At 42.5% G+C, this 23,152-nt stretch overlaps 1 protein-coding gene across 6 annotated transcripts in view; it reads left to right on the forward strand.

Annotated features, from left to right (window-relative positions):
- The window catches only part of ARL15 (ARF like GTPase 15), a 299,893-nt gene that overhangs the window by 251,444 nt on the left and 25,297 nt on the right, over positions 1-23,152 (forward strand). The window contains exon 7 of one of the 6 annotated variants that reach the window (XR_012904918.2): positions 12,369-12,470. The exons of 4 other annotated variants lie outside the window; for them this stretch is intronic. Coding sequence is in view for 1 of the 2 variants with exons in the window: in XM_075932475.2 (XP_075788590.1) it covers positions 12,395-12,433 (39 nt within the window). In the remaining variant the exon portion in view is untranslated. The remainder of the gene's footprint in view (positions 1-12,368; positions 12,471-23,152) is intronic. One more of the 6 variants, XM_075932475.2, reaches the window with a different exon arrangement.

Consider the following 23,152-nt stretch of genomic DNA (forward strand, 5'->3'; position numbering starts at 1 on the left):
TTTTCCCGGGACTGAGGTAAGGCTGACTGGTCTGTAGTTCCCTGGATTGTCCTTCTTCCTTTTTTTTAAAGATCGGCACTACGTTTGCCTTTTTCCAATCATCCAGGATCTCTCCCGATCTCCACGAGTTGTCAAAGATAATGGCTGAAGGCTCTGCAATGACATTTGCCAACTCCCTCAGTACCCTCGGATGCATTAAATCCGGGCCCATGGATTTGTATATGGCTTGCTTTTCTAAATAGTTCCTAACTTATTCTTTCCCCATCAGGGGCTGTCCACCTCCTTCCCATGCTTCGTTGCCTAGTGCACTTGTTTGGAGCTGACCTTGTTCGTGAAGACAGAGGCAAAGAAAGCACTGAGTACTTCAGTTTTTCCCACATCATCTTTCACTAGGTTACCTCCCTCATCCAATAAGGGCCCCACACCCTCTCTGATCACCCTCTTATTGCTAACATGCCTGTAGAAGCCTTTCTTGTTACCCTTCACATCTCTTGCCAGCTGCAATTCCAATTGCACTTTCGCCTTCCTTATAACTCTCCTGCATGTTCCCAGTGGAGGCCATGTCAAAGTATTCCATCTGTGGGCCGCATGTTGAGCCTCATATAAACCCAAACCGAACTGCAGGCTGCAAACGAATGGCCCGTGGGCCACATGCAGCCCGCAGGCCACGCGTTGAGTAGCCCTGTCGTAAACTCCAATCCCGATACCCAGGTCACAACCCCCTCCTTGATCCAAACTCTTTCTGAAACATCACACCATCTCCTGCACCCCAATCTCCTTACCCCATGTGCCCTTCTGCACCCAACCTCTATCCTAGACCCCGCATCGCCTACACCAAAAAGTATGGCCCTCGGCCACTTTCCAAAATCTTGGAGTGGCCCCCCCACCAAAAATTATTATCCACCGCTGCTCTAATTTAAGCAGTAGCGTTTGGCTGCACCATAATTTTTGTTTTTGTTAAATTGATAAAAGCATGAAGATTTCAGTACAGAATCTGTTTCTGTTTTGAACACTTTGTGAGCATATATCTATATATACACATAACTATAATGCTAGAATACTAGCTCTCAATCCTAGTTCTCAATCAACAAAAGTTGTCAGATGTGATAACGTGTTTTTAAATGTATATAATTAACTTCCAATGTTTTGCAAGCATCAAAGCGCTTAGTCTACCAGTGAGTACTAGATAATGAGAACATTTCCCGTTTCAAGGTTCAGCTAGTTTTGAGTTGTGTATGCAAAGGAGAATTAAAATATACTCTGATTAGCAAATATGTATCTTTTAAACTTTCCTTAAATAAAAAATGGCTCATTCTTTCAAGCCCTCTGGGCTCTGAGCAAAAATGGAAAATCTCAGTTGGAAAGGATAAATTTACAGAAAGCATGTGAAAATCAGCAATTGCTGTAAGAGTGCTTTTTTATTAAGTAAAACTTTTGCTAGCATGAAAAGTAGCCCATAGATAATTTTGAACAAAATGATCAAAGGAGTGGTGGTTGTGGCTATAAACCTTCTCAACTTATGATACAAATTGAAACTCTGGGATTGCAGGGGGAACATAATCATTGCTGCAACCTTTGAAATGGTGGTAGTTTGTTTTTCTTGTCCTGTTTCCACTCATCTAGCGGCATCCAGCATCACTTCTAGTCCCTGTAGATTTGCAGCTTAAGGGCTTGAGTTGACTTCACAATCTGTCCCCAAATGTACTATCAATTTGCTAGTGGTGATAAAATTGTAGATTTAGCAAACAAGATGCAATTTAACCACATTCAACCAAATGATTTGGATATTTAGGCCACCATACAGAAATACAAATTAATTATACTTGTTATGTAAAAGCTAGAGGCAATAAAGCAAAATAACTACAGGGTGTGGTTAAGTTTAAGTATAAAGAGATATAGACTTGTTTATAATGAGATTTAATTCATTGGCTGCTGATAGTCAAATAAAACTTTGCTTATTACTTTTATTCTTGGCAATAAATAAGTCTTTAAATGAACAACTTGTTACTACTTATATCCGTCATGAGCAGGTATCTAAGTGATACTCAGACGTTGCTTCTGGGTGTGAGTGGGAGGATGGAAAATAGCTCATTTCTTCAGGATGTGGAGAAAGGAATCCAAAAGAGATTTAAGGCTCTCATGTATGCCAACAACAATTTTATTATTGTTCAGTAACAGCGAAGTTAGTTAGAAAAATCAAGAATGCTTACCTCAAATAATTGTAGATGAAACCTGCCTCAGAGAGTAAGAAGTGTTTTAATTTTGAGTCTATACCATCTCCCCAACACATCAGATCCATCCAAGGAAAAAACAGGTTAAGACTCACTTTGGAGACCAGAAATGATTAGTACCATTCCTAGCTTAGCCAAAGAAAGTGTTACCGGAAAGTGCTCTCTCCCTAGGGCTGAATACACTGCCTTTGTAATGTTTCCTGTCTCCACTTCCAAGACAACTGGGCCTAAGGATTGAATTTGGTTCTCTTGTGCAGCAATGAAATATTAACCACAGGGCCATTTTTTTAGGGGTGTGTATTAGAGTAGCTAATTAACCTAAAGTTTCCAGCTCTGGAAAGCTTTAAGAAGCTCAGTCTATTAGCTTATCAAGGAGAATATGAAGAGGTGACTCAATCACAGTCTATAAGTAACAACACAGGGAGAGAATTTATAATAGAAGAGAAATCTCCAATCTAGCAGGCAAATGTATAATGAGATCGAAGAGCTAGAAGTTGGAGTTCTGTAAATTCAAACTTGAAATAAGGAGCAAACTGTTAATGAGAGTGACTAGAATAGCCATTTAATTCATTTACCTTGGAAATGGTGGATTCTCCATCACTTGAAGTCTTTAAATCAAGATTGCATGTCTTTTTAAAAGATAAGTTCTAGAACTAGACCATCTGGAAGGTACTAAGCTTGATACCAGAGTTCTGGGTGAAGTTCCATGGCATGTATTGAACAGGAGGTCAGATGGTAATCATCCTGTCTCGCCTTAAATCTATTCCCTCCCCCTCCCCCCCCCCCCCAAGAACAGATTTTGAGGCCAAGTCTAGTTAATGCAGTAAATGGGCAATTGGCCATAACTTGGTTGTGTTGTAGAATACACAGGATTTATGTAACTTTGTTATATATTTACATGTTTATATGTTTATATGTTTCTCTATATTACTTATTAAAAATAGCCCTTCTCAAATATAAAGCTTTGTATGGAAAGAGATAATGGATTCACATGTGAGAAATTCATTTCCATATAATTGTGTCCCAGTGTTTCTACCCCTGAAGCATTACAAATTTTTAAATTGAAATTTAGGTGGTAAATCTTCCTTTAGACAGATGTACACTCTGCTGTGGGCATCGTTACTGAAACAGTTTTACTTTGAAGCACAGAAAGAACACTTAATTTTTATTTACTATTATAAAAGAGACCCTTTGATTATAGGAAAAAGCTGACAAATATGAAAATATGACTGTGATTTGGGCAGAATTCCAGAAACTTTAGAGAGAATGATGCTTTTATCTTCAGATGGTCTTTGACTGCTGCATTTATTCCATTAATAGATCCAGTATGGGTAATGTCATACTTTGTGCATTTGCCTCTGTATCTGGCCTTTGTATAACTGGAAGGGGAAGGTATATTGATATGTAACTCTACTGGGAACTATGATGGAATAATATTCTGTTTCTTATTTCCCTGGAGTGCCTGAAATACTGTAGAAAAGTTCACTTCTTGATAAATGTACAAGCTCAGGCTTTTATTCTTCCTAATTATAATTTTAAATACACCAAAATAAGAATAAAATTGAACAATAGTCATTGGGAATTATATATGAATGCATTCTTTCAGCCTCTCATGAAGAGGGGATAAGTAAAGTATTTCTTTGTAGTTAATCAGAACTAGGAATTCTTAAAGGACATTTTGCAGGCATTTATACAGTAGAAACAAAGGTATTCAGCATGCAAAGTTTCATAGATACTGTGTTTCTTAAGACTCTGCTAGTTAGTCAAAACTATCCTTCCCTTTCTCTGCCAATGTGTAGTTTTGGCTATGAAGCACTTAGGCTTATGAAGCTAGCGTACTGTAGTTGATATTCATCTGCTTGCACTTCTTAGTTTCTACTGTGGAGAATGTCCATCTATATAAAAATGAACTCTGGATAAAATCAACATGACTAGCACTGTTTTAGTTAAGTTACAGGTGAGAAGAAAAGGACCCATTTCTGTTGAATAAAACTGTTTTATATTAGAGGCTTCAGTTAAGGAACTCCATCCATACACCCTAATTTATACACATTGAAGAATAAAGAACTAGATCTGGAATTTAGGTGTTTCTGTTTATGCCAGAATTTTGGAATGCCCTGGCTTCCAGATGTCACTATGAAAACATAGACTACCCAACCCCATATTCCCAAAACAAAGTTAAGTGAGATCATTTGTAACTGCATTTTCAAGGAACCTCATACTAATCTCAATGCAAAGATTATTAGCCACATGCTTTATGATGATTCAAAGGTTTCAAAAAGTATGGTGTTGCAACATGCCCCTATCTCTTTTCAGTACATGAAAATTTCGCTTTTTAGTTAAGGATTACAAAATGCCCTGTCTTTATCAGTATACACCACTTTCACCATATATTAAAAAGTTTATATTATCCACAAGTTCTGATGCTAAATATTTCTACAGAACTTTCTCTTTTTTCAGTTTTTATGAACAGTTTTCTGTCCCAGCTTTCCACCTCCCCTCTGATCTGGTAAGTAAAAGTAAATGTTATCCCTGTTTTACAAATAAAATAAACTGAAACTCCCATTGGCTTCACAAGACCCTGAGTTTAATGGTTAACCTAAGAAGATGAAGGCTCATCCACATCCTGACACAGTCAGTGGGATAGCCAGAATTAATCTCTGTAGCAATAGGCTGACTCATAAAGTGCTGAGTAGTGCATCACTTGAATGGAGCTGTAGATGATCAACACACCTGAAAAATCAGGGAATTATTTTCCTAGGGAACCATGCTGACTTTCAAAATTATATTTATAGTCAGAGAAGCAACTAGTTACCATATTTCTCCATAGCGAGACTAGGAAAAGCAACTATGAAAGACATTAAGTAAGAAGCTCTAACATATGCCACCTTGGTTTAAAAAAAAAAGTTTGAGACACATCATGGTGAAAAGCCAAAAGACATTGGAAAAAGTAGGGAACTTGTGATACTGTTTTGGACTCAAAAGAAAACTCGTCTTGCTCATTTTTAATCTGTACAATAATAGCATTTGTGTTTGGTGTGTGAAAAGTAAATATGTGAGTACACAAGAGTTATTATTCCAAAGCTGATATTTCCCTTAATTTATTAATTAACAAAAGGATTTACCCAGTGTTGCTCAAATACATTTTGTTTTTCTTCATTTAAGACATTGTTCTGGGTGGGGTTGGGGAAGAGGGGTTCAGTATGAAGGCTTCCCCAGGGAGAGAGAGGACTACCACAGCCCTCTTTCACCGCAGCAACTTGGGGCTAGATGAGAAGTACGTGTCCATGGCTGCTGCAGTGGCCACAGCCTGGGGGACGGATATCTGTCCCCATTGAGGAGGACAGTCACACAAACAGATACACTCTCTCAAATATATAAAAGCAGCGAGGAGTCCTGTGGCACCTTATATACTAACCGAAATGTTGGAGGATAAGCTTTCGTGGGCAAAGACCCGCTTCGTCAGATGCATGTAGTGGAAATTTCCAGAGGCAGGTATAAATATTCAGGCCAGAATCAGGCTAGAGATGACGAGGTAGATCCAATCAGGGAGGATGAGGTCCACATCTAGTAGCTGATCTGGAGTCCCTCTGGGCCATGTCAACACAATCAAGGATGGCTTTGCCACCGTGGACTTCCCCAACTGTGGCGTTCACATCCCCATTCTGGCCCCCGACCACTGGTCCTCACACTATATAAACAGGAAGGGGTATTTCTCAATGATGCTGCAGGCTCTGGTGGAGCACAAGGGATGCGTCACCAATGTCAATGTTGGATGGTTGTGGAAGGCACACAATGCCCACATCTTCCGGAACTCATGCCTGTTCCAAAAGATGCACGCCGGCACTTTTTTCCCTTACTGTACCATCAGGGATGTTGATATGACCAGCTACATCCTCATGATGCAGCCTACCCCTTGCTCCCCTGGCTGATGAAACCCTACGCAGGCAGCCTGGACCCCTCCAAGGAGAACTTAATACCAGGCTGTGCAGGTGCCGCGTGGTGAAGTGTGCTTTCAGGGAGTCACCTCACCCATCTGGGCCACAAGCACATCATCCTCTTCATTGTCGTGGCCTACTGTGCGTTCCACAGTCTCTGTGAGAGCAAGGGGGAGACTTTCCTGCCAGGGTGGGTGGCAGAGGTTGAATGGCTGGCCAGAGCTTACATACAGCCAGAAACCAGTGTCATTCGATGAGCACATCAAGGGGCTATACTCATCTGGGAGGCCTTGAGGGAGAGTTCCAGCCAAGGCCAGCTGTGAGACTCTCCCCTATGCCTCTTCACAAGGGGCTCCTGCATCCCCCCTCCCCTGTGTTCCTTTCCTCCCTTCCCTTCCCTTCCCCTTCCTTTCCCCCATCCCATTCAGAACAAATAAAAAAGCCGTTTTTATTTGGAAAAACAAGTGTGTTTTATTTGGGGGGTATAAAACAGTGGAGGGAAAGGGGAAAGGAGGGCTCAGGGATGGGGATGGGAGTGGCATCTACCTCTGTCAACTCGTGAGGCTTTGGCTGCTCTCAAGGTACCACCACCCTGTGTTCTTGGGCCCCCGTGGCCTCTGGGAGTCTAGGAGAGGAAGCCATGAGTAGAAGGGGCAGGGAGGTGGCTGGTGGCCCACTCCATGCATGAGGCCATGCACTCCATCACATAGGAGAGGGCCTCATGATGGCGTGCCAGATGGTCCCAGGCAGGCTTCCACTGCTCTTTGTCAGCCCAGTGCTCCTCCTGGTCAGCAGCCCTTTCCTGGAGCTCATCATCAAGCTCCCAGATGAGGAACTGGAGGCAGGCCATCTGCTCACACATCAGGTATTCCAGGTTCTCTTTCTTTGGCTGATCCCACAGAGTTGGGAAGATGGCATGGGAGGTAGGGGACATGCCACACTCAGAGCTGGCCCAGCTATGAAGAAAAGTTACAAGGACAGTCCTCTCAGGAGACACTGTGTATGAAGCCTAGACCTAATCTCTGAGCCGACACCGAAGGTTTCAGTTCAGACTATGGCAATATGTTCAAGCAAGACCGTCTGTTGCCTACAAAGCGGGCACTTTCTTGTAAGGGTACAGACGACCCAGGGGAGCATCGCTACCCCCACGGCCTGGGGACAAGCAGGAATAGGTAGGTGTTGGGCAGGCCGGGAGCCAGCAGGAGTGGAAGATGGGGCAGCTTGTCTTCCTTCTGTGTCCCACACACCCCAGGTCTGGCACTGGCAGCATCCCACAGAGAGAGAACTTCTATCCCTGCTTGCTGGAGGGGAGGGGGAACAGTGGGGAGGAGAAGGGAGGTGTTGGGAGAGTATGTGTGAGTGGCAAATGTCGCTTGCCAGAGACAGTGCTACTGGGTTCTCCTCCTTCTCTCCCTGGCAGGTTCCCATGCACAGAATCAGTCTCCTCTGTATTGTCATGTTTGATGGAAGCAAATGCTGCCTGAGTGCACGCATGACCCTGTGCTGTGTGGTTCCAAGACCCCAGCCTCCTTATTGGTGGCTTGTCGTGGGAAGGTGTCTCACCACAAAGCTTGGAGTGAGGCAGAAACCTTGTGAAAAGGACCAAGGGGTTCCTGTGTGAGAGATTCAAGGGGCTGAGTGGTCCAGACTGGCAGTCCATGTGCAGCCACATGCACAGGCTGTTGTGCAACCTCCATCCCAAGTAGGCCGAGCGAGGACCATGCAACTTATCACCTGCCCAAATATGTGTGTATAGGGAAAGTTATAGAACTCATCTGAAGTGCCTTCCCCAAGTTCATTCATTCGCCTGGGAGTGGGGGACGAGCTCCAGGATGAGGAGTAGCTCCTGGCTGGTGGGTATGGTTGCCTGATTGGCCTCCTGATCTTCCTTCTCTTCCACAATCCCACTCTCTTGGAGGCTGAAGCCAGGCATGTCCTGACCAGACACTACAATGATGGTGGCGGAGGTGACTGGCCTCCCTCCCAGAATGGCATCGAGCTGGTTGAAGTAGAAGGGCATATGAGGTGCCACCCGAGAGCATCCACTCTGCTCTGTGACTTTGTGGTAGGCTTGTTGGAGCTCTTTGATTTTCATGCAGACCTGGTCAAGGGTTTGTCTTTTTTCATCCGGGCTGGCAATCGTCCAGCCATGGACATTGGCGTTTCTCTTCTGAGTGCGGAGGTTTTAGAGGTTGGTCTCCTCTCCCCAGACCTCAATGAGATCCAGGATCTCCACACCAGTCCAGGCCCTTGTTCTCCTGCTTGCTTGGCCAGTGGCAGCCGAGGGTACTGTGGGAGTGCTGGCAGCCATGGAGTCCTCTCAGAGGCGCTGGGGTCTGCAATGGCTCCAGATTGGTGCTGTGTAGCACAGGACTGACAAAGGTCTGCACATGCCAAAAGCCCTTTTCCTGCAGCCTGGAGTTTTAAGCTCCACAGGAGAAGTGGAGTTGGCAGGTGTGGCCAGAGCAGACACAAGTGCAACTGTGAGAGGCCTCTGGAGGGCAATTATTTTGAATTAGCAGCACTGATCGTCCACACTAAGCTATTTCAAAATGGCAATTTTGAAATAAGTGTTATTTCCAGAAGAAAGCAGAGGTACAGATTTTGAAATAATCAGCCCATTAATTCGAAATAATAGCCTTGGTAGTGTGGATTCTGTGCTTGTTATTTTGAAATAAGACCAGGGCTCAGAAAAATAGGCCTAGTCACACTTTAATATTTGTTCCCTTGGCTGTCATATAATTGAGAAGTGTAAAACACCTATAATGCACCTACTTGTATCATATAATTGTGTAATTCTTTTTAGCACAACCTTGTAATCATTTCCTGAAACAAGGGATATTATACCTCATGCTGTTTTAGTCTATCAGTCTAATTACAGATGGTATTTTCTTATTACCATACAATCCTTTTTATTTGCAGTGCTGTTGTAGATGTGTTGGTCCCAGAAAATAAGAGAGAAAAGGTGAGATCATATCTTTTATTAGATCAACTTCTGTTGGTGAAAGACAAGCGTTTGAGCCCATCTTTAGGCATGGGAAAGGAGCTTAGTGTCACAGCTCCATGTGGTGGAACAAATTGTTTAGCCTAAGTAGTTAACACACATTATAAAACACTATTTGAAGTGAAATTATCTGTTAATACTTTGCTGGTACAGGACAAAAAGTATGGGTTAATGGGTGGCAGATTATTTTAATAAGGCATAAATCTAGTGTGTTTATTAACGCTGACTTTTAGTGTCTCGCAAAGTTGTGAATTTAAGCACCCAGGCTCACCTTTTGAAAGTGTTGTGCAGGTTTCCTTTGAGGATAGAGAGGTCTGATATAGAGTGATAATTTTGTGAAAAGTGTTTGCCTTTAGGTGAGTTCATTGAAAAGCATGGTGATGGTTTGGCTTCCCCCACATAGTTGTTAGGGCTTTTAGTGCACTGGCTGAGGTATACCAGTGGTTCCCAGCCGCTGGTCCTTGGACCGTTGTTGGTCTGTGATTCACAGGCTACCAGGCCATGGTGGCTGCCAGAGCTCAAACTGGCTGTTCACGGTGGTTCAGCTCTGGCAGCTATGGTTGCGGAGGAGGAAGCGCCTTCCTCCCACCTCCATGCTTGGAGAGGGAGGGGGTGCAAAGAAAGAGGGAGTGTGTATACCACAAATGGCCACTCCCCCTGCCCACATGGCCACTTTTGCCGGCAGCGACACTAGGGCTAACCTGTCAGCAGGAGGAAGCGGAGGAGGAAGCACCTCCTTCCTTCCCTTCGTCCCGCCTCAGTAATGGCGGCCAGCCAGGGCTCCACATTCTACCCGCGTTGCCATTTTGCCGGCAGCGGCACTGAGACGGTGGCAAGAAGAGGCGCCTCCCTCTCTTCCCTCCTCAGTAATGGTGGCCCGGCTGGGGCGCTGCGCTCCCCCCCATCCATGGGGGGCAAGACGCTTAGGAGGGAGGGAACGCAGAGGAAGGACTGTGTGTGCTGCCAATGGCCTCTCCCCCTGTCTGCACGGCAGTAATAGCCACACTCCCTAGTGGGGCAGCCTCGCTCTGGGGAGTATTGGGGTGGGTGAGAAAAGGGGTGTTGGGTGAGGGTGTGGTGGGATCATGGAGCAAAAGGGTGTTGACATGGGCTATAGAGATCAGAGGTTAAAGGGCATTGGTTGGGGGTCAAAGCATATTAGCCACTGAGGAGCAAGGGGCTGGTTTGGGGCTAGGCGGTCAGATAACATTGTGTTTGTATATTTGCATAATAAATAAGCAAATATGCAAATAAAATGTTACTGGTCTGTCAAAAGTTTGTGAATGGGTTTGCCAGTCCCTGGCATAAAAAAGGTTGGGAACCATGGGGGTATACCACATGTTGTTGTGATAGGCAGGAGTGAGAAAATCTCCCTAAAGCTGAAGGGGCCACCTGCACCCAAACTGTGGCCCTACGCCGCTTGCTGCTCCTTCCTCTAGCCTACCCCTCATGCTGCCGCTTCCCCTTTTCCCCTGTTGTTGTGCAGTGCACCTCCTCTAAGGCGCTGCTCCTACCCCGCCCCACTTATTCTCCTGCCCATTCCCCATTGCTTTCCTGTACAACCAGTAAAAGGTGGGAGAGCATAGCCCTTCCATTTTTTAAAATGATAGCATCATGGTCTCATGGCCTTCCTTGTTTGAGTGTCCCAGTTTGTATGACTGATGGATCTTGAAAGTGATATTGTGTGTTGTTTCTATAATGCATTTGCTTCAGTTGCATCCTGCACTAGAGTTCCATCATCAATTACTATATTTAACCATTTTAAATAGTACCTTTTAATTTAATGGAATTGTCTTTAAAAAAAAAAAAAAAAAAGCTTTTCTGATGCCTTTCATTATTTTGTGCTTCAGTAGTATAGGGTATGTCTACACTACCCCGCTAGTTCGAACTAGCGGGGTAATGTAGGCATACTGCACTTGCAAATGAAGCCTGGGATTTGAATTTCCCGGGCTTCATTTGCATAAGCGGAGCTCCGCCATTTTTAAATCCCCGCTTGTTCGAACCCTGTGCCGCGCGGCTACACGCGGCACGAACTAGGCAGTTCGAACTAGGCTTCCTAGTTCGAACTACCGTTACTCCTCGTGGAATGATTTATGGCTTGATTTATATTTGTGGCTCTTTAAGGATTAAGGTGTAATGTTCATGTAAAATTATTCTTTTACGATATCAATGTACTTTTGTTAGGAAATCTCATTTGGTTTTTGTATATAGTTTCCTCAGGTCACTTTTAATTGATATGTTTTAGGAGATTATGGAGGAAAAGATATCTTGTGTTTTCTCATTTATGAGAATTTGTGTCCAGTAATTGGTAGCTGAATCTAGTTTAAGTGTATTCTCCTTAAGGTGTCAGTTAAGCAATGTGGGGCATGCTCTTTCCTAAGTATTTTTAAATGTTTCTAAATTCAGAAAACCCATAATTTCTGTTACTGTTGCCGCTAAAGTGTAACTCTTATATTAAAAAAGAATATTGCATTGGTTCCAGATCACTGTGATTTTTGGTTTGAACTCTTTCAAAGTTGCCTCATCAATGACAGCCGATATGACTGTTGAGTGACTTGAAAAGATCACTGAAAATAATAGTAGTAATCTGCTCACTATCCTATTTTGTCAGTTGTGTCCACATTCACATTTTAGACAGCATGATGTTTCCTTTATGCTCCAGAGTAAGCATTTCCTGATCAGAGTACAGTATCAGTGCAAAATCTTCAAGTAACAAAGATCTGTAAATTTCAGCAGATAAGCATTATATAGAACGGTTCTTACTGAAATTTTCCAAAACTGCTTTTACAAATTCTTTAGCCTTTTCCCAGCTTTTGTGTTCCTAATGTGTATACTGTAGATTATAGATAAGAGAGCAGAAGCAGAAAAGGATCCTATGAATTTTTGTGCTAGCACGTGGATAGTTCCATGCTCCACTCATGTATACTTCATACTTAAAAAAAAGGCTCGGGTGAAAATTATTGAACTAGGTCACATTTCACACCCCAGCTTTGACTTGGAAGTAGAGTATTAGTATGGACACCTGTTTACAGGTTTTTAATACACAAATAGCTAACTTCAGAGAGAGAGAGAGAGAGAGAGAGATGTACCATAGACATTGAAATTAAGTGGCAGTCAAAAATGAAGAATATTTTTTATAAAATGCACAGACTGTTTTAACTAGATAAATCTAATAAAGGTTGTATTTGCTTTTAGACTCTTGTTCATTTTCCTCCATCCAGTTATATCCTTGGATGATATGTTGTGTACTGCATGTCTAAAGAGAAACAGATGTTCTGAAGAAGAAATGGAAACTGAGTGAGTTTTGTCTACAAAAAGTCATTTTAAAAGAGTATTGTGTCCTAATTGAGTGCTTAGTAATTCCAGTTATAAATAAGGAACAAGAAGTGATGCTAGGCAATAAATACCTTTTTATTGTATTTTTGGAAGATGAAAATGAAGCAAATATTCAAATATTCTTTCCTAAAACTGGCAGATTCATTAGCAATATTACAAATATTCAGGGTGGTTTTTGATAAAACTGCTCTATGGATTCCTTCATTCCTCCATGTATATTTGAGTTGGGATTGTGGGTAATAAGGCATTTTCTCACAACTCTTCATTAATAGTGATTTTACTTCTTAAAAATATTTAATCCATAGCCACAAAGATATTTCATCAGTAACCAGTTAAAGAACCATGTAATAAATGTATATTGTTTGAGATATTTTGGTCATTTTAGTGCTATATTTTTAAGAAATCTGCTTGTTTGTTGGCATTTTACTTAGATAATGCCACTGTGATTTGATTCCAGGAGTGTGGTAGATAGAATCTTGGTGGTATGTGGTAGATAGAATCTTTGGTAGGCAAATGTCTTTTATGCTTTTGACAAAATCCTAGCTATAGTATTGTGTTTTCTTTACTAATCTTTGGTATTAACGGTAAATGACAATGGCCAGTTATCCAAAATTCTTGTGTGGATCTGTGTTTGAGGGGATTTTGTATAGTCATATTTGTTAAGGGTAATTGTTGGCTCTGCTGTTATCAGTGGTAGGATGTAGGATGGTGCTTTTTTCCTTTGAGGTATGCAATAGTTTGTGTTCACTGCAAGCTGCATTCTTTTTGCCCTTTGTAATAGATAACACGTTAGTTGTCTTCATAATTCCTGCTTTATTTTTAGTTTGAGTGGCTGCACAGTCAGCTATGGGGGAGAGCTCTATCTCTGGACATTTTTTTTCTTTAACTGAATATTTATTGAAATGTTTTTAATATGATGTTATGGAGAGTCAATTCAAAAAGAAGGAGTGTATTTTGCTCCATGTCAGTTTATGTTGCAAGTTTGTTGTCCTGAGGATTAAGGAAACACTTCTTTAGTTAGATCCCTGTATTTATTATAAAAATTCAGCTTAATAAACGATACCATATTGTCACTGTATGCTGCTGTGTAATGAATATGGACCAGATTGCTTTGAAAGGCTACATGTTATTTGATTGGAAGGAAATTCTTTTTTCCTTTTGCTATGATGAAAAACTAAAGCAAAATATTTCCAATCTGGGAGTCTGAAGTTAAACTGCTAAATAAATGCCTAATTATACATTATTTAAGTGTCCTGATGTTCTGTCATGCTGATCTTCTGAATTGCTCAGCAGCTTTGAAAATACTTAATTAAGCATGTGAATGTGGTTTTAAGAAATTAACTTTCTGCATCCAATTTGAAAACTTGGGCCTAAATAATAATCTTTTCAATCATTCTCTACATTATCTAAAGAAATTTAGTCCTAGTCTGAGAATGGATAAAAGGCATTTTTCCAAAATAATCCAGTAAGTGTTAGGGGAATTTATGAAAGTGTTGATGCTGGCCATGTGGGACTCTATGGACCTTGAAGGTCATTATAGTTGGAGAAGGAAGATACCTTGTGGTTTCTCTCTGTGAAGGGAGGGAGCTGTTTGGGGAACTTACTATGCAGGGGAGGGAGAGAGGCAAAGTGTTTACTGACAAGCTGAAGTGTAGCAAGAGCCTCCAGTTTGAGTTAAGGGAGAAAGAGATTGTAATGAAGCTCCTTTTGCAAGCAGCAGCACTTACTATGACTTAGCACTTAAGCCTTGATTCGGTAAAGCACTTGCTTAATTTCGGCACAGTTGTAATTCTATCTCATTTCAGCAAAGTACCTGCACAGGAACTCTGCCGGTAGGTATAAGAGCAGAATGGGAGGGGTGGGGAGGATGAGCAGGAACTTCAGGGGATGAAACATGCTGAATTAGGGGGGAGGGCTATGCCATAGGAGTTTGAAAAGGTCTGAGGATGGGAACAAGGATAGAACTCTTTTCTCTAGAACTAGGAATTGAAACCAGGAGTTCTGAGTTTCAGCATTCCTTTGTTGTGCAGCAGATAGCTGTGACTCACTGGCAGGATGTGTGCCTCATTCCCCTCTAGTAACTAGTCAGTCTAGGGAGGACAATAACAGCCACCTTCTGCTGCCAGTGACTCCATCAGTTCAAGTGACAAAAGTCTGTGGCATGAATGTAAAGGTCCCAATTTCTACTGATGAGCCATGTGGGGGCCAGTATGGTTTCATCTGATGAAATTTCAGTTTTTACATTTAAATGTTTTTTTTAAATCTATGTACAACACTATATAAACAGAAGAAAAGCCAATATAGGAACAAAGCAGTTAAAAGAATGATAAGCTTGCAAAGTCAAACACTTCCAACTTAGGAAATTCTAGAGAGGAGGCAGAAGTGACAAGAATTAAAATCAGTAATTGCAAGTTCTTCGTTTTCTGGCAACTTGAGGCACCTGCTCTCTGCAATCTCCAATGCCCAATGTACTCCCAGTTGCAACTGGAGCTAGTTGGAGCTATGCTTGAACACACAAAATGTTATGAAAATGCTAAGTATTCTGAAAAATCAAGCCATAGGAGTCTCAGTTTGGACATACAAAATATGTGAATAATTTTGGCCTTAATTTCTCTGTATCTAAGTTTGTCATCTGTAAGGGAGAATAATATCTCAGAGAGGTATTAAGATAAATTCACGAACAATTGTGAAGCACTTAATACTTATACTAACTTTCTTGAATCTTTGATTTTATTACTTTCATGTTCTTTTTAACATACTGTTGTATAAGTAATTATAGATACAATTTCTTCCCTCACTTTATAATATAAAAATAACATGAACCTAACCAGTTTTTATCATAAAGGATAGGTCTCATATAAAGTACCAATATGAGATATGAAGAGTTCCTTCCCTGATAGAATTAACAGAAAACTTTAATAGGATGTAAAACTTGGGGGGAGGGGAGAGGCAGGGAGGACAGGGATTAAGTGCCTCATTTAATATAAATTCTACAAGAGCTGGGAAAGTTTCCATGGGAATAACTCCCTCAGGAAGTCCAAATCTATTTAAATTGCTGTTCTTTGATGAATTCTGAAGCACTTCTAGCTTCCTATGCAAGAGGGCATTGTCCTTAATTGAGAGCTGTATTAAAGGTTTCTGTGTTCTCTGATTCACTCTGAATCTCTTGAATTGTGTCAGGCTATTGACTAATAGTATCATGTGGTTTTTCCATACTGCCCACTAGTAGGTGCCTTCTGGATCTATTTTTGATCCAAATTTTGAATAGTGTCTAAGCATGTTTTTTCATCTGGCCCAAAAGGTGGTGTTGCTTTACCATTCATGTCCTCATTTGTAGTTACTCTGTCCTTCACGGTGAGCATAGAGAGAAAGATACCGAGTCTCTCTGAACAATTCTCCTTTCATAGGCATAGCAATTAGGAAACTTTATAAACCAGTCTATTTTGGCCTATGTTTTGGAGACATCAGAACCTTCAAAAACAGAAATGAGTTTCTTGGATTCTTAAAATGATTGCTTACAGCTTGACTTTTGTTCTACCTCCCTCGATTCAAAAAGCCATTACTTGGAAAATAATCACTTTGGTAGTACAGGCTGAACCTCTCTTGTCTGGCACACTCTGGGCTGGCAACATCCATGGTCTGGCGTGATTTTAGTTAACTGAATGGCCACTTATCACGGGTGTGGCCAAATATCCCACAGTCCCATAAAGTTTGTTTTAAGTCACCAGGCCTGGCTCTCAGTGTTCTGTGCTGTTATTTAGCTCTAATTTACCTCTAAATGTCTTCTAAGGGCCCAGTAAGTAGTGGAATTGTTGGTAATGCTGCTAGACAACATTGAACTCCTGTAGTCTGACAAATTCTCTGGTTCAGCACCAGTCAGGTTCCAACAGTGTCAGATTAGAGAGTGTAATACACCTGTGTAGTACATAAGAACAGCCATACTGGGTCAGACCAAAGGTTCATCTAGCCCAATATCCTGTCTGCCAACAGTGGCCAAATATAGAAGCTGCCTGAATACAATCTGCTAGCTATGTTGCAGAAGTATTGCTCTTTAAATCAGTCAGATACTGTGCAATTCAAAGACTATACTGGTACTACAAAGCAGACCAGCTTGCACAAGAACAACAAGGTTTGCTTTCTTTTACAAATAAGAGTATACAGCAGTACAATGGTTCCATCTTCACTAGTCCTGAAAGCAAGCGTTCCAATGTTTTTTTATGCTTATATAGCAAAATATTTGTTGAGCAATTCTTCATCTTTATGGTCTACTAAACCACATTAATATTTTGTGTTCGTAGCTATGAAGGTAACACCTGTTTACACATAAAGCTCTTACTAACAATAAAATTGTGAATGTGTTTCATAAATACTTATGTTATTGGACCTTCTGGAACTCTAGCTAGCTAAGAGTAAATAGGCAACTGCAGAAGAATGCTTTATAAAGGAGAAGTTAAGGGCATGGCAACTTTCCAAATTCCCATTGCCTGTTGCACCCAGATACTACCATTCAAATTGCTTGTTGCCTATAATATGGCTGTCACAAGGTCAGACAAATACAATTTTCCTGTTACTTTCCCGCGTCTCCTTTTTTCAGACTCTCAAGTTAACATCAGGGAGGAGTTGAATTGCAGACAAGGTCCTCATGTATTTACTTACGTTGCTTGCTATGATGTTTAAAAATGTCAGTTACACTTTGGAGGTTAAAACACCAAATGTAAAATAACATAAAATGTAAAATAACATAAAATGTTTTGCAGTTCATGTCCATCAGTTTGTGTGTCTTTACATCTGAGCTGTAATACTAAAACTGTGCTAGAAAATATTTATTTTTTCCTATATTTGTGTAGATTACTAAAATCGCATTTGTAATTCTAGCCATTACCTCTCATGTTTCTTTATCTGATATTCTAGATGCATGTTTGATATTAATAGAATCATAGAATACTAGAACTGGAAGAGACCTTGAGAGGTCATCAAGTCCAATCCCCTGTCCTCATGGCAGGACCAAGCACTATCTAGATAATCCCTGATATATATGTCTGTCCAACCTGCTCTTAAATATCTCCAGTGATGAGGATTCCACGACCTCCCTATGCAATTTATTCCAGTGTTTAACCACCCTGACAGTTGGGAAGTTTTTCCTAATGTCCAACTTAAACCTCCCTTGCTGCAGTTTAAGCCAATTGCTTCTTCTCCAATCATCAGAGGCTGAGAACAATTTTTCTACCTTCTCGTTCTAACACCCTTTTAGATACTTGAAAATTGCTATCATGTCGTCTCTTAATCTTCTAAACAAGCCCAATTCTTTTAGTCTTCCATCATAGGTCATGCTTTCTAGACCTTTAATCTTTTTTGTTGCTCTTCTCTGCACCTTCTCCAAATCTTTCTTGAAATGCAGTGCCCAGAACTAGGCATAGTACTCCAATTGAGGCCTAATCAGCGCAGAGTAGAGCGGAAGAATGACTTCTCATGTCTTGCTCAAAACACTGCTGTTAATGCATCCCAGAATCATGTTTGCTTTTTTTGCAACTGTGTCATGTTGTTGACTCATGTTCAACTTGTGGTCCACCAGGACCATAGTACTCCTTCCTAGACAATCACTTCCCATTCTGTATGTGTGAAACTGATTGTTCCTTCAAGTGGAGTACTTTGAATTTGTCCTTATTAAACTTCATCCTATTTATCTCAGATCATTTCTCTAGTTTGTTCAGATGATTTTGAATTTTGACCCTATTCTCCAAAGCACTTGCAACCCCTCTCAACTTGGTATCATCTGCAAACTTAATGGCTGTGTCTACACTGGCATGAATTTCCGGAACTGCTTAAAACGGAATACTATTCCATTTTCAGTTTTTCCAGAAAAGGAGCATCTACATTGGCAGGCTGCTTTTCCAGAAAAGCCCTTTTTCCAGAAAAGCGTCTGTGGCCAATGTAGACGCGCTTTTCCGGAAAAGAGCCCCGGTCGCCATTTTCGCGATCGGGGCTTTTTTCCGGAAAAGACTACTGGGCTGTCTACACTGGCCCTTTTCCGGAACAGTGTTCCGGAATAAGGACTTATGCCCAACCAGGAGCAGAATAGTTTTTCCAGAATAGCGGCTGATTTTGTACAGTAGAGCATTGTTGCTATTCCGGAAATTCAAGGGCCAGTGTAGACAGCTCGCAGCTTATTCCGGAAAAGCGGCTGATTTTCCAGAATAAGTGGCCCAGTTTAGACACAGCCCATGAGTGTACTTCCTTTGCCATCATCTAAATCATTTATGCAGATATTGAACAAGTCCCAAAACAGACCACTGTGGAATCCCACTTCCAGCAGGATTGTGAACCATTAATAACTACTCTCTGAGAAGATGTTTACCAACCAGTCATGCACCCACAGTATAGTAGCCCCAACTAGGTTCTATTTCCCTAGTTCTATTTCTTGATAAGAAGGTCATGTGAGACCATGTCAAATGCCTTTCTAAAGTCTAGGCATACCACAGCCACTGCTTCTCCCTTATCCATAAAGCTTGATATCCTATCAAAGAGAGCTATCAGATTAGTTTGACATGATTTATCCTTTACAAATCCATATTGGCCATTACCTATAACCTTATTATCTTCCAGATGTTTGCAGATGAATTCCTTAATTACTTGCTCCATCATCTTTCCTGGCACAGAAGTTAAACTTACTTTTCCTGGGTTCTTATTTCCGTTTTTATAGATGGGCACTGTATTTGCCCTTTTCCAGTCTTCTGGAATCTCTCCCGACTTCCAAGACTTTTCAAAGATGATTACTTAAGTCTGAGATACCTCCTCTATCTGCTCCTTGAGTATTCCAGGATGTGTTTCATCTGGCCCAGGTGACTTGAAAATTACTTAGAAAAGTTAGATGTCTTCAATTACTTTTTTATTTTATATTAACTTCTAAATCTATCCAATTTCCACTAGCATTCACTATGTTCGGCATTCCCTCACCATCAAACTTCCTGGTGACAACCGAAACAAAAGTCATTCAGCACCTCTACCATTTCCATGTTTCCTGTTATTGTTTCTCTCTCTTCACTGAGCAATGGTCTTCCTTAGTCTTCCTCTTGCTTCTAATATATTTGTAGAATGTCTTCTTGTCACCCTTTATGTCTCTATCTATATTTAGCTCGTTTTGTGCCTTTGCATTTCTAATCTTGCCCCTGCATACCTGTGTTGTTTGCTTATATCCATCCTTGGTATGTCAACCTAATTTCCACTTTTTATACAACTCCTTTTTGATTTTGCCACACTTTCTATTTTTTCTACACAATGTAATGTAATGAAATTGTGCATAGAGAACATGTAATTATTTACCCATTTCAAAAGATCATTATTTTACTTATTTATTACAGCTGTCTGTTAATATAGTAATCAGCTGAAGTATAAAACTCTATCAGGATGCCTTTCATGTAAAATCAACATCAGCAATGCTTTGTGAAGCATTCTGTTCTCTTTGTTCGCCTTTGATTGGGGAATATTGTTGGGGGTTGTGTTGTATTTTCATTGACTTTGTTTTACTTTTTTGTTGAGAGGGAGATATGACAGTCATTCGTTTGTGGTGGAATGATAGCTCTCTGGCAGTCACTTATAAAATGTCATGGACTTGGGGACCAATGTAGCTGGCTACTTCATGAAGACTGAATTATGTAATTGAGAATACTGTTAACTAGTAAAAACACTATGGTAACCATTTTGTAAGTAAAATAAGAACTAACACTCTAGGGCAGTGGTCTCCAACCTTTTTACACCCAAGATCACTTTTTAAATGACAGACCAAGCCAAGATCTACCGCCCCGCCCCGCCCCTTCCTTGAAGCCCCGCCCTCTCTATTCTCCTCCTCTCCATCACTTGCTATCCCCAATCCTTATACTGCTGCTTATTTTATTTTTTTATTCTTCTGTAGGAAGAGGTTTTTCCAACATTTGGCCTGTCTACACTGGACCAAATGTCAGAAAAAAAAACCTTCTTTTGGAAGCCACCTTATTCCTTGTGGAAAGAGGAATATAGGGGTGACCAAAAGAGCCTGTTTGCTCTTCCACTAAAAAAGCGGAAGAACAAACGCAACCCTGGATGCAGAAGAATTTTTTTGGGATATCTCACGAATCCTGAAAAACTCCTGCAGTCTAGCTGGACCCTTGCTGTGTTGAGACAGGATGTGTAGGCTCTGGAGTGGGAATGAGGGATTTGGGTGTGGGAAGGGGTGAGAGGTGCAAGCTCTGGGAGGAAATCTGGATGCAGGAGGAGGTGGAGAAGGGGACACTGGCTCGGGGAGGGGGCTCCAGGCTGGGCAGTGTTGGGATACTAAGCAAGCCACAGGCTTGCGGATGTGAGGGTGCAGGAATTAGGGTTGGGGTATGTGAGGGGCTGAGGGCATAAGGTTCCAGTGTTTGATAGGCTCAGATCTAGGGTCTGGGGAAGGGGGAGTGCAGGAGTGGTTGTGGCCAGATGGGGGCTTGGCCCCAATTGGGGGTTTGTTGGCCAGGCTTCATTTTTAAATAGAATACTATGTTAAACACAAAAAGTTTCTGCATTGTCTTTATTTATGAGAATGGCAGGGAACCTGCCTTGAGTCAGGGGTCACTGACCCATAGAAAAGTCATTTGGGAGCAGGGGACACAGTCCTGGGGATGAGTGCTAGTGGGTTCTGGAGCAGGGAACAGGGTGCCAGTGGGGGGAGGGGAGAGGGGGCAGGGTGCCAGGACAGGTTTCTGCAGCAGGGGACAGGGTGCTGGGGGGGGGGGGACAGGTTTCTGCACAGGGGAGCAGGGGGACAGATTTCTGTAGTAGGAGACAGGGTGCCAGAAGGAACTGGTTTCTGCAGGGGGGGCAGGGTGCCGGGGGAAAAGTTTCTGCAGGGGGGGGGCAGGTTTCTGCAGCAGGGTTGGGGGGGCAAGGGAGAGGGAACAGGAGGCCAGGAGGGCGGGGGACAAGTTTGGGGCAGAGGAGAGGGAACAAGGTTGGGGGCAGGGAGTTCCCTACACCAGCCACGGAGGGAAGACTCCGACCCGCGCTCCCTCTGGACTGACCGCAGGGCAACCAGGCTGGAGCGAAGAAAAGCGGCTGGCCGGCCAGCTGGCCGTGGTGCTCAGCCAGGGTGCCACCAAGCTCCATGTGAGCAGGCGCAGAGGGGAAGCCGCACGATCAGCTGGAGTGCGGTTCAGCCTCCTCTGGGCTGAACGCCACAGCCAGCAGGCCAGGCAGCTTCTCTTCTGCGCCAGCCCATGTGGAGCGTTGTGCACTCTGGCTGAGCGCCATGGCCAGCTGACCAGGCAGCTGCTTCTCTTCCCTCCAGCCTGGCTGCCCTGCGCTCAGCCCAGGGAGGCTGCACCTAGCGCCAGCTGTGAAAGCCACAGTCAGCTGGCTGTGGTGTTTCAGCCCTCCCGACCTTCCAGCTCCCACCATTCCTCGCAGCTACTCAAAACCTGTGTTGTTGCTCAGTGAGTAGCTGCTCCTCAAATGAGGAAATCTAATGTAAATGTACTGCGCAGGCGCGCAGTTCAGAGAGGGCTCAAGAGCCCCTGAGATCTACCAGTAGCTCACAATCTACTGGTTGGTGACTATGGCTCTAGGGTATGGTCATATATTTCATTTCAGAAAGGTCTCAGGAATACACAGTCGGAGTATGCATGTGTGATACCATAACTTTATTATTTTATGTATTCAGTGTGGTTTGATTATCTTGTAAAGTGATCTAAAATAGCGTCACCATTAATATGGTTTCACTTTCCTCTGGGGTTATAGATTGGTTTCTCTGACATTCATTTTCTGCCACTCATTGCCAAAATTTAAACTTTGTATTTCAAATTAATGCTGAAAGAAAGCCCTTTGTTATGACTTTTTTAGAGCAGTTTTAAATAAGAATATGGGAATACAATACCCAGAATGGATACAGGAGAATTGGTTCTGTGTATGACAGGGACCACATTGCGGCCTGGCTGACTTTGACCCAGCAAAATCCTGAGTCATTGCAATCTGTTCTGTGGGAGATCCAAGGCAATATGACCTGGCTCATGGACAAGTTTTCAGTAGTCGTGAGATAACAGCCTGTGGGCTAAGTAATGCCATGGTTCTCCAATTTATTCCTGTCCTGGTGGGCTGTGATGCTTCAGCAGATGGCTCTTGTCCAGGTAGTTGTATCTGAAAGACAAGAAGACAGTAAGCATGGAATAGACCATGCTTGTTATATAAGGGTATGTCTATACTACCCCCCTAGTTCGAACTATGGGGGGGGGGGGTAATGTAGTCCTACAGAGTTGCAAATGAAGCCCAGGATTTGAATTTCCCGGGCTTCATTTGCATAAAGCCGGCCGGCGCCACTTTTAAATGCCGGCTAGGTCGGATCCCGTGCCGCGCGGCTACACGCGGCACGGACTAGCTAGTTCGGATTAGGCTTCCTAATCCGAACTAGCTGTACACCTCATTCCACTAGTTCAGATAGGAAGCCTAATCCGAACTAGCTAGTCCGTGCCGCGTGTAGCCGCACGGCACAAGGTCCGACCTAGCCAGCATTTAAAAATGACGCCGGCCGGCTTTATGCAGATGAAGCCCGGGAAATTCAAATCCCGGGCTTCATTTGCAACTCTGTATGACTACATTACCCCCCCCCTAGTTCAAACTAGGGGGGTATTGTAGACATA

Source organism: Pelodiscus sinensis, chromosome 6 (genome assembly GCF_052426305.1).
Source record: "Pelodiscus sinensis isolate ZL-2025 chromosome 6, ASM5242630v1, whole genome shotgun sequence".
NCBI classification, from domain to species: Eukaryota; Metazoa; Chordata; order Testudines; family Trionychidae; genus Pelodiscus; species Pelodiscus sinensis.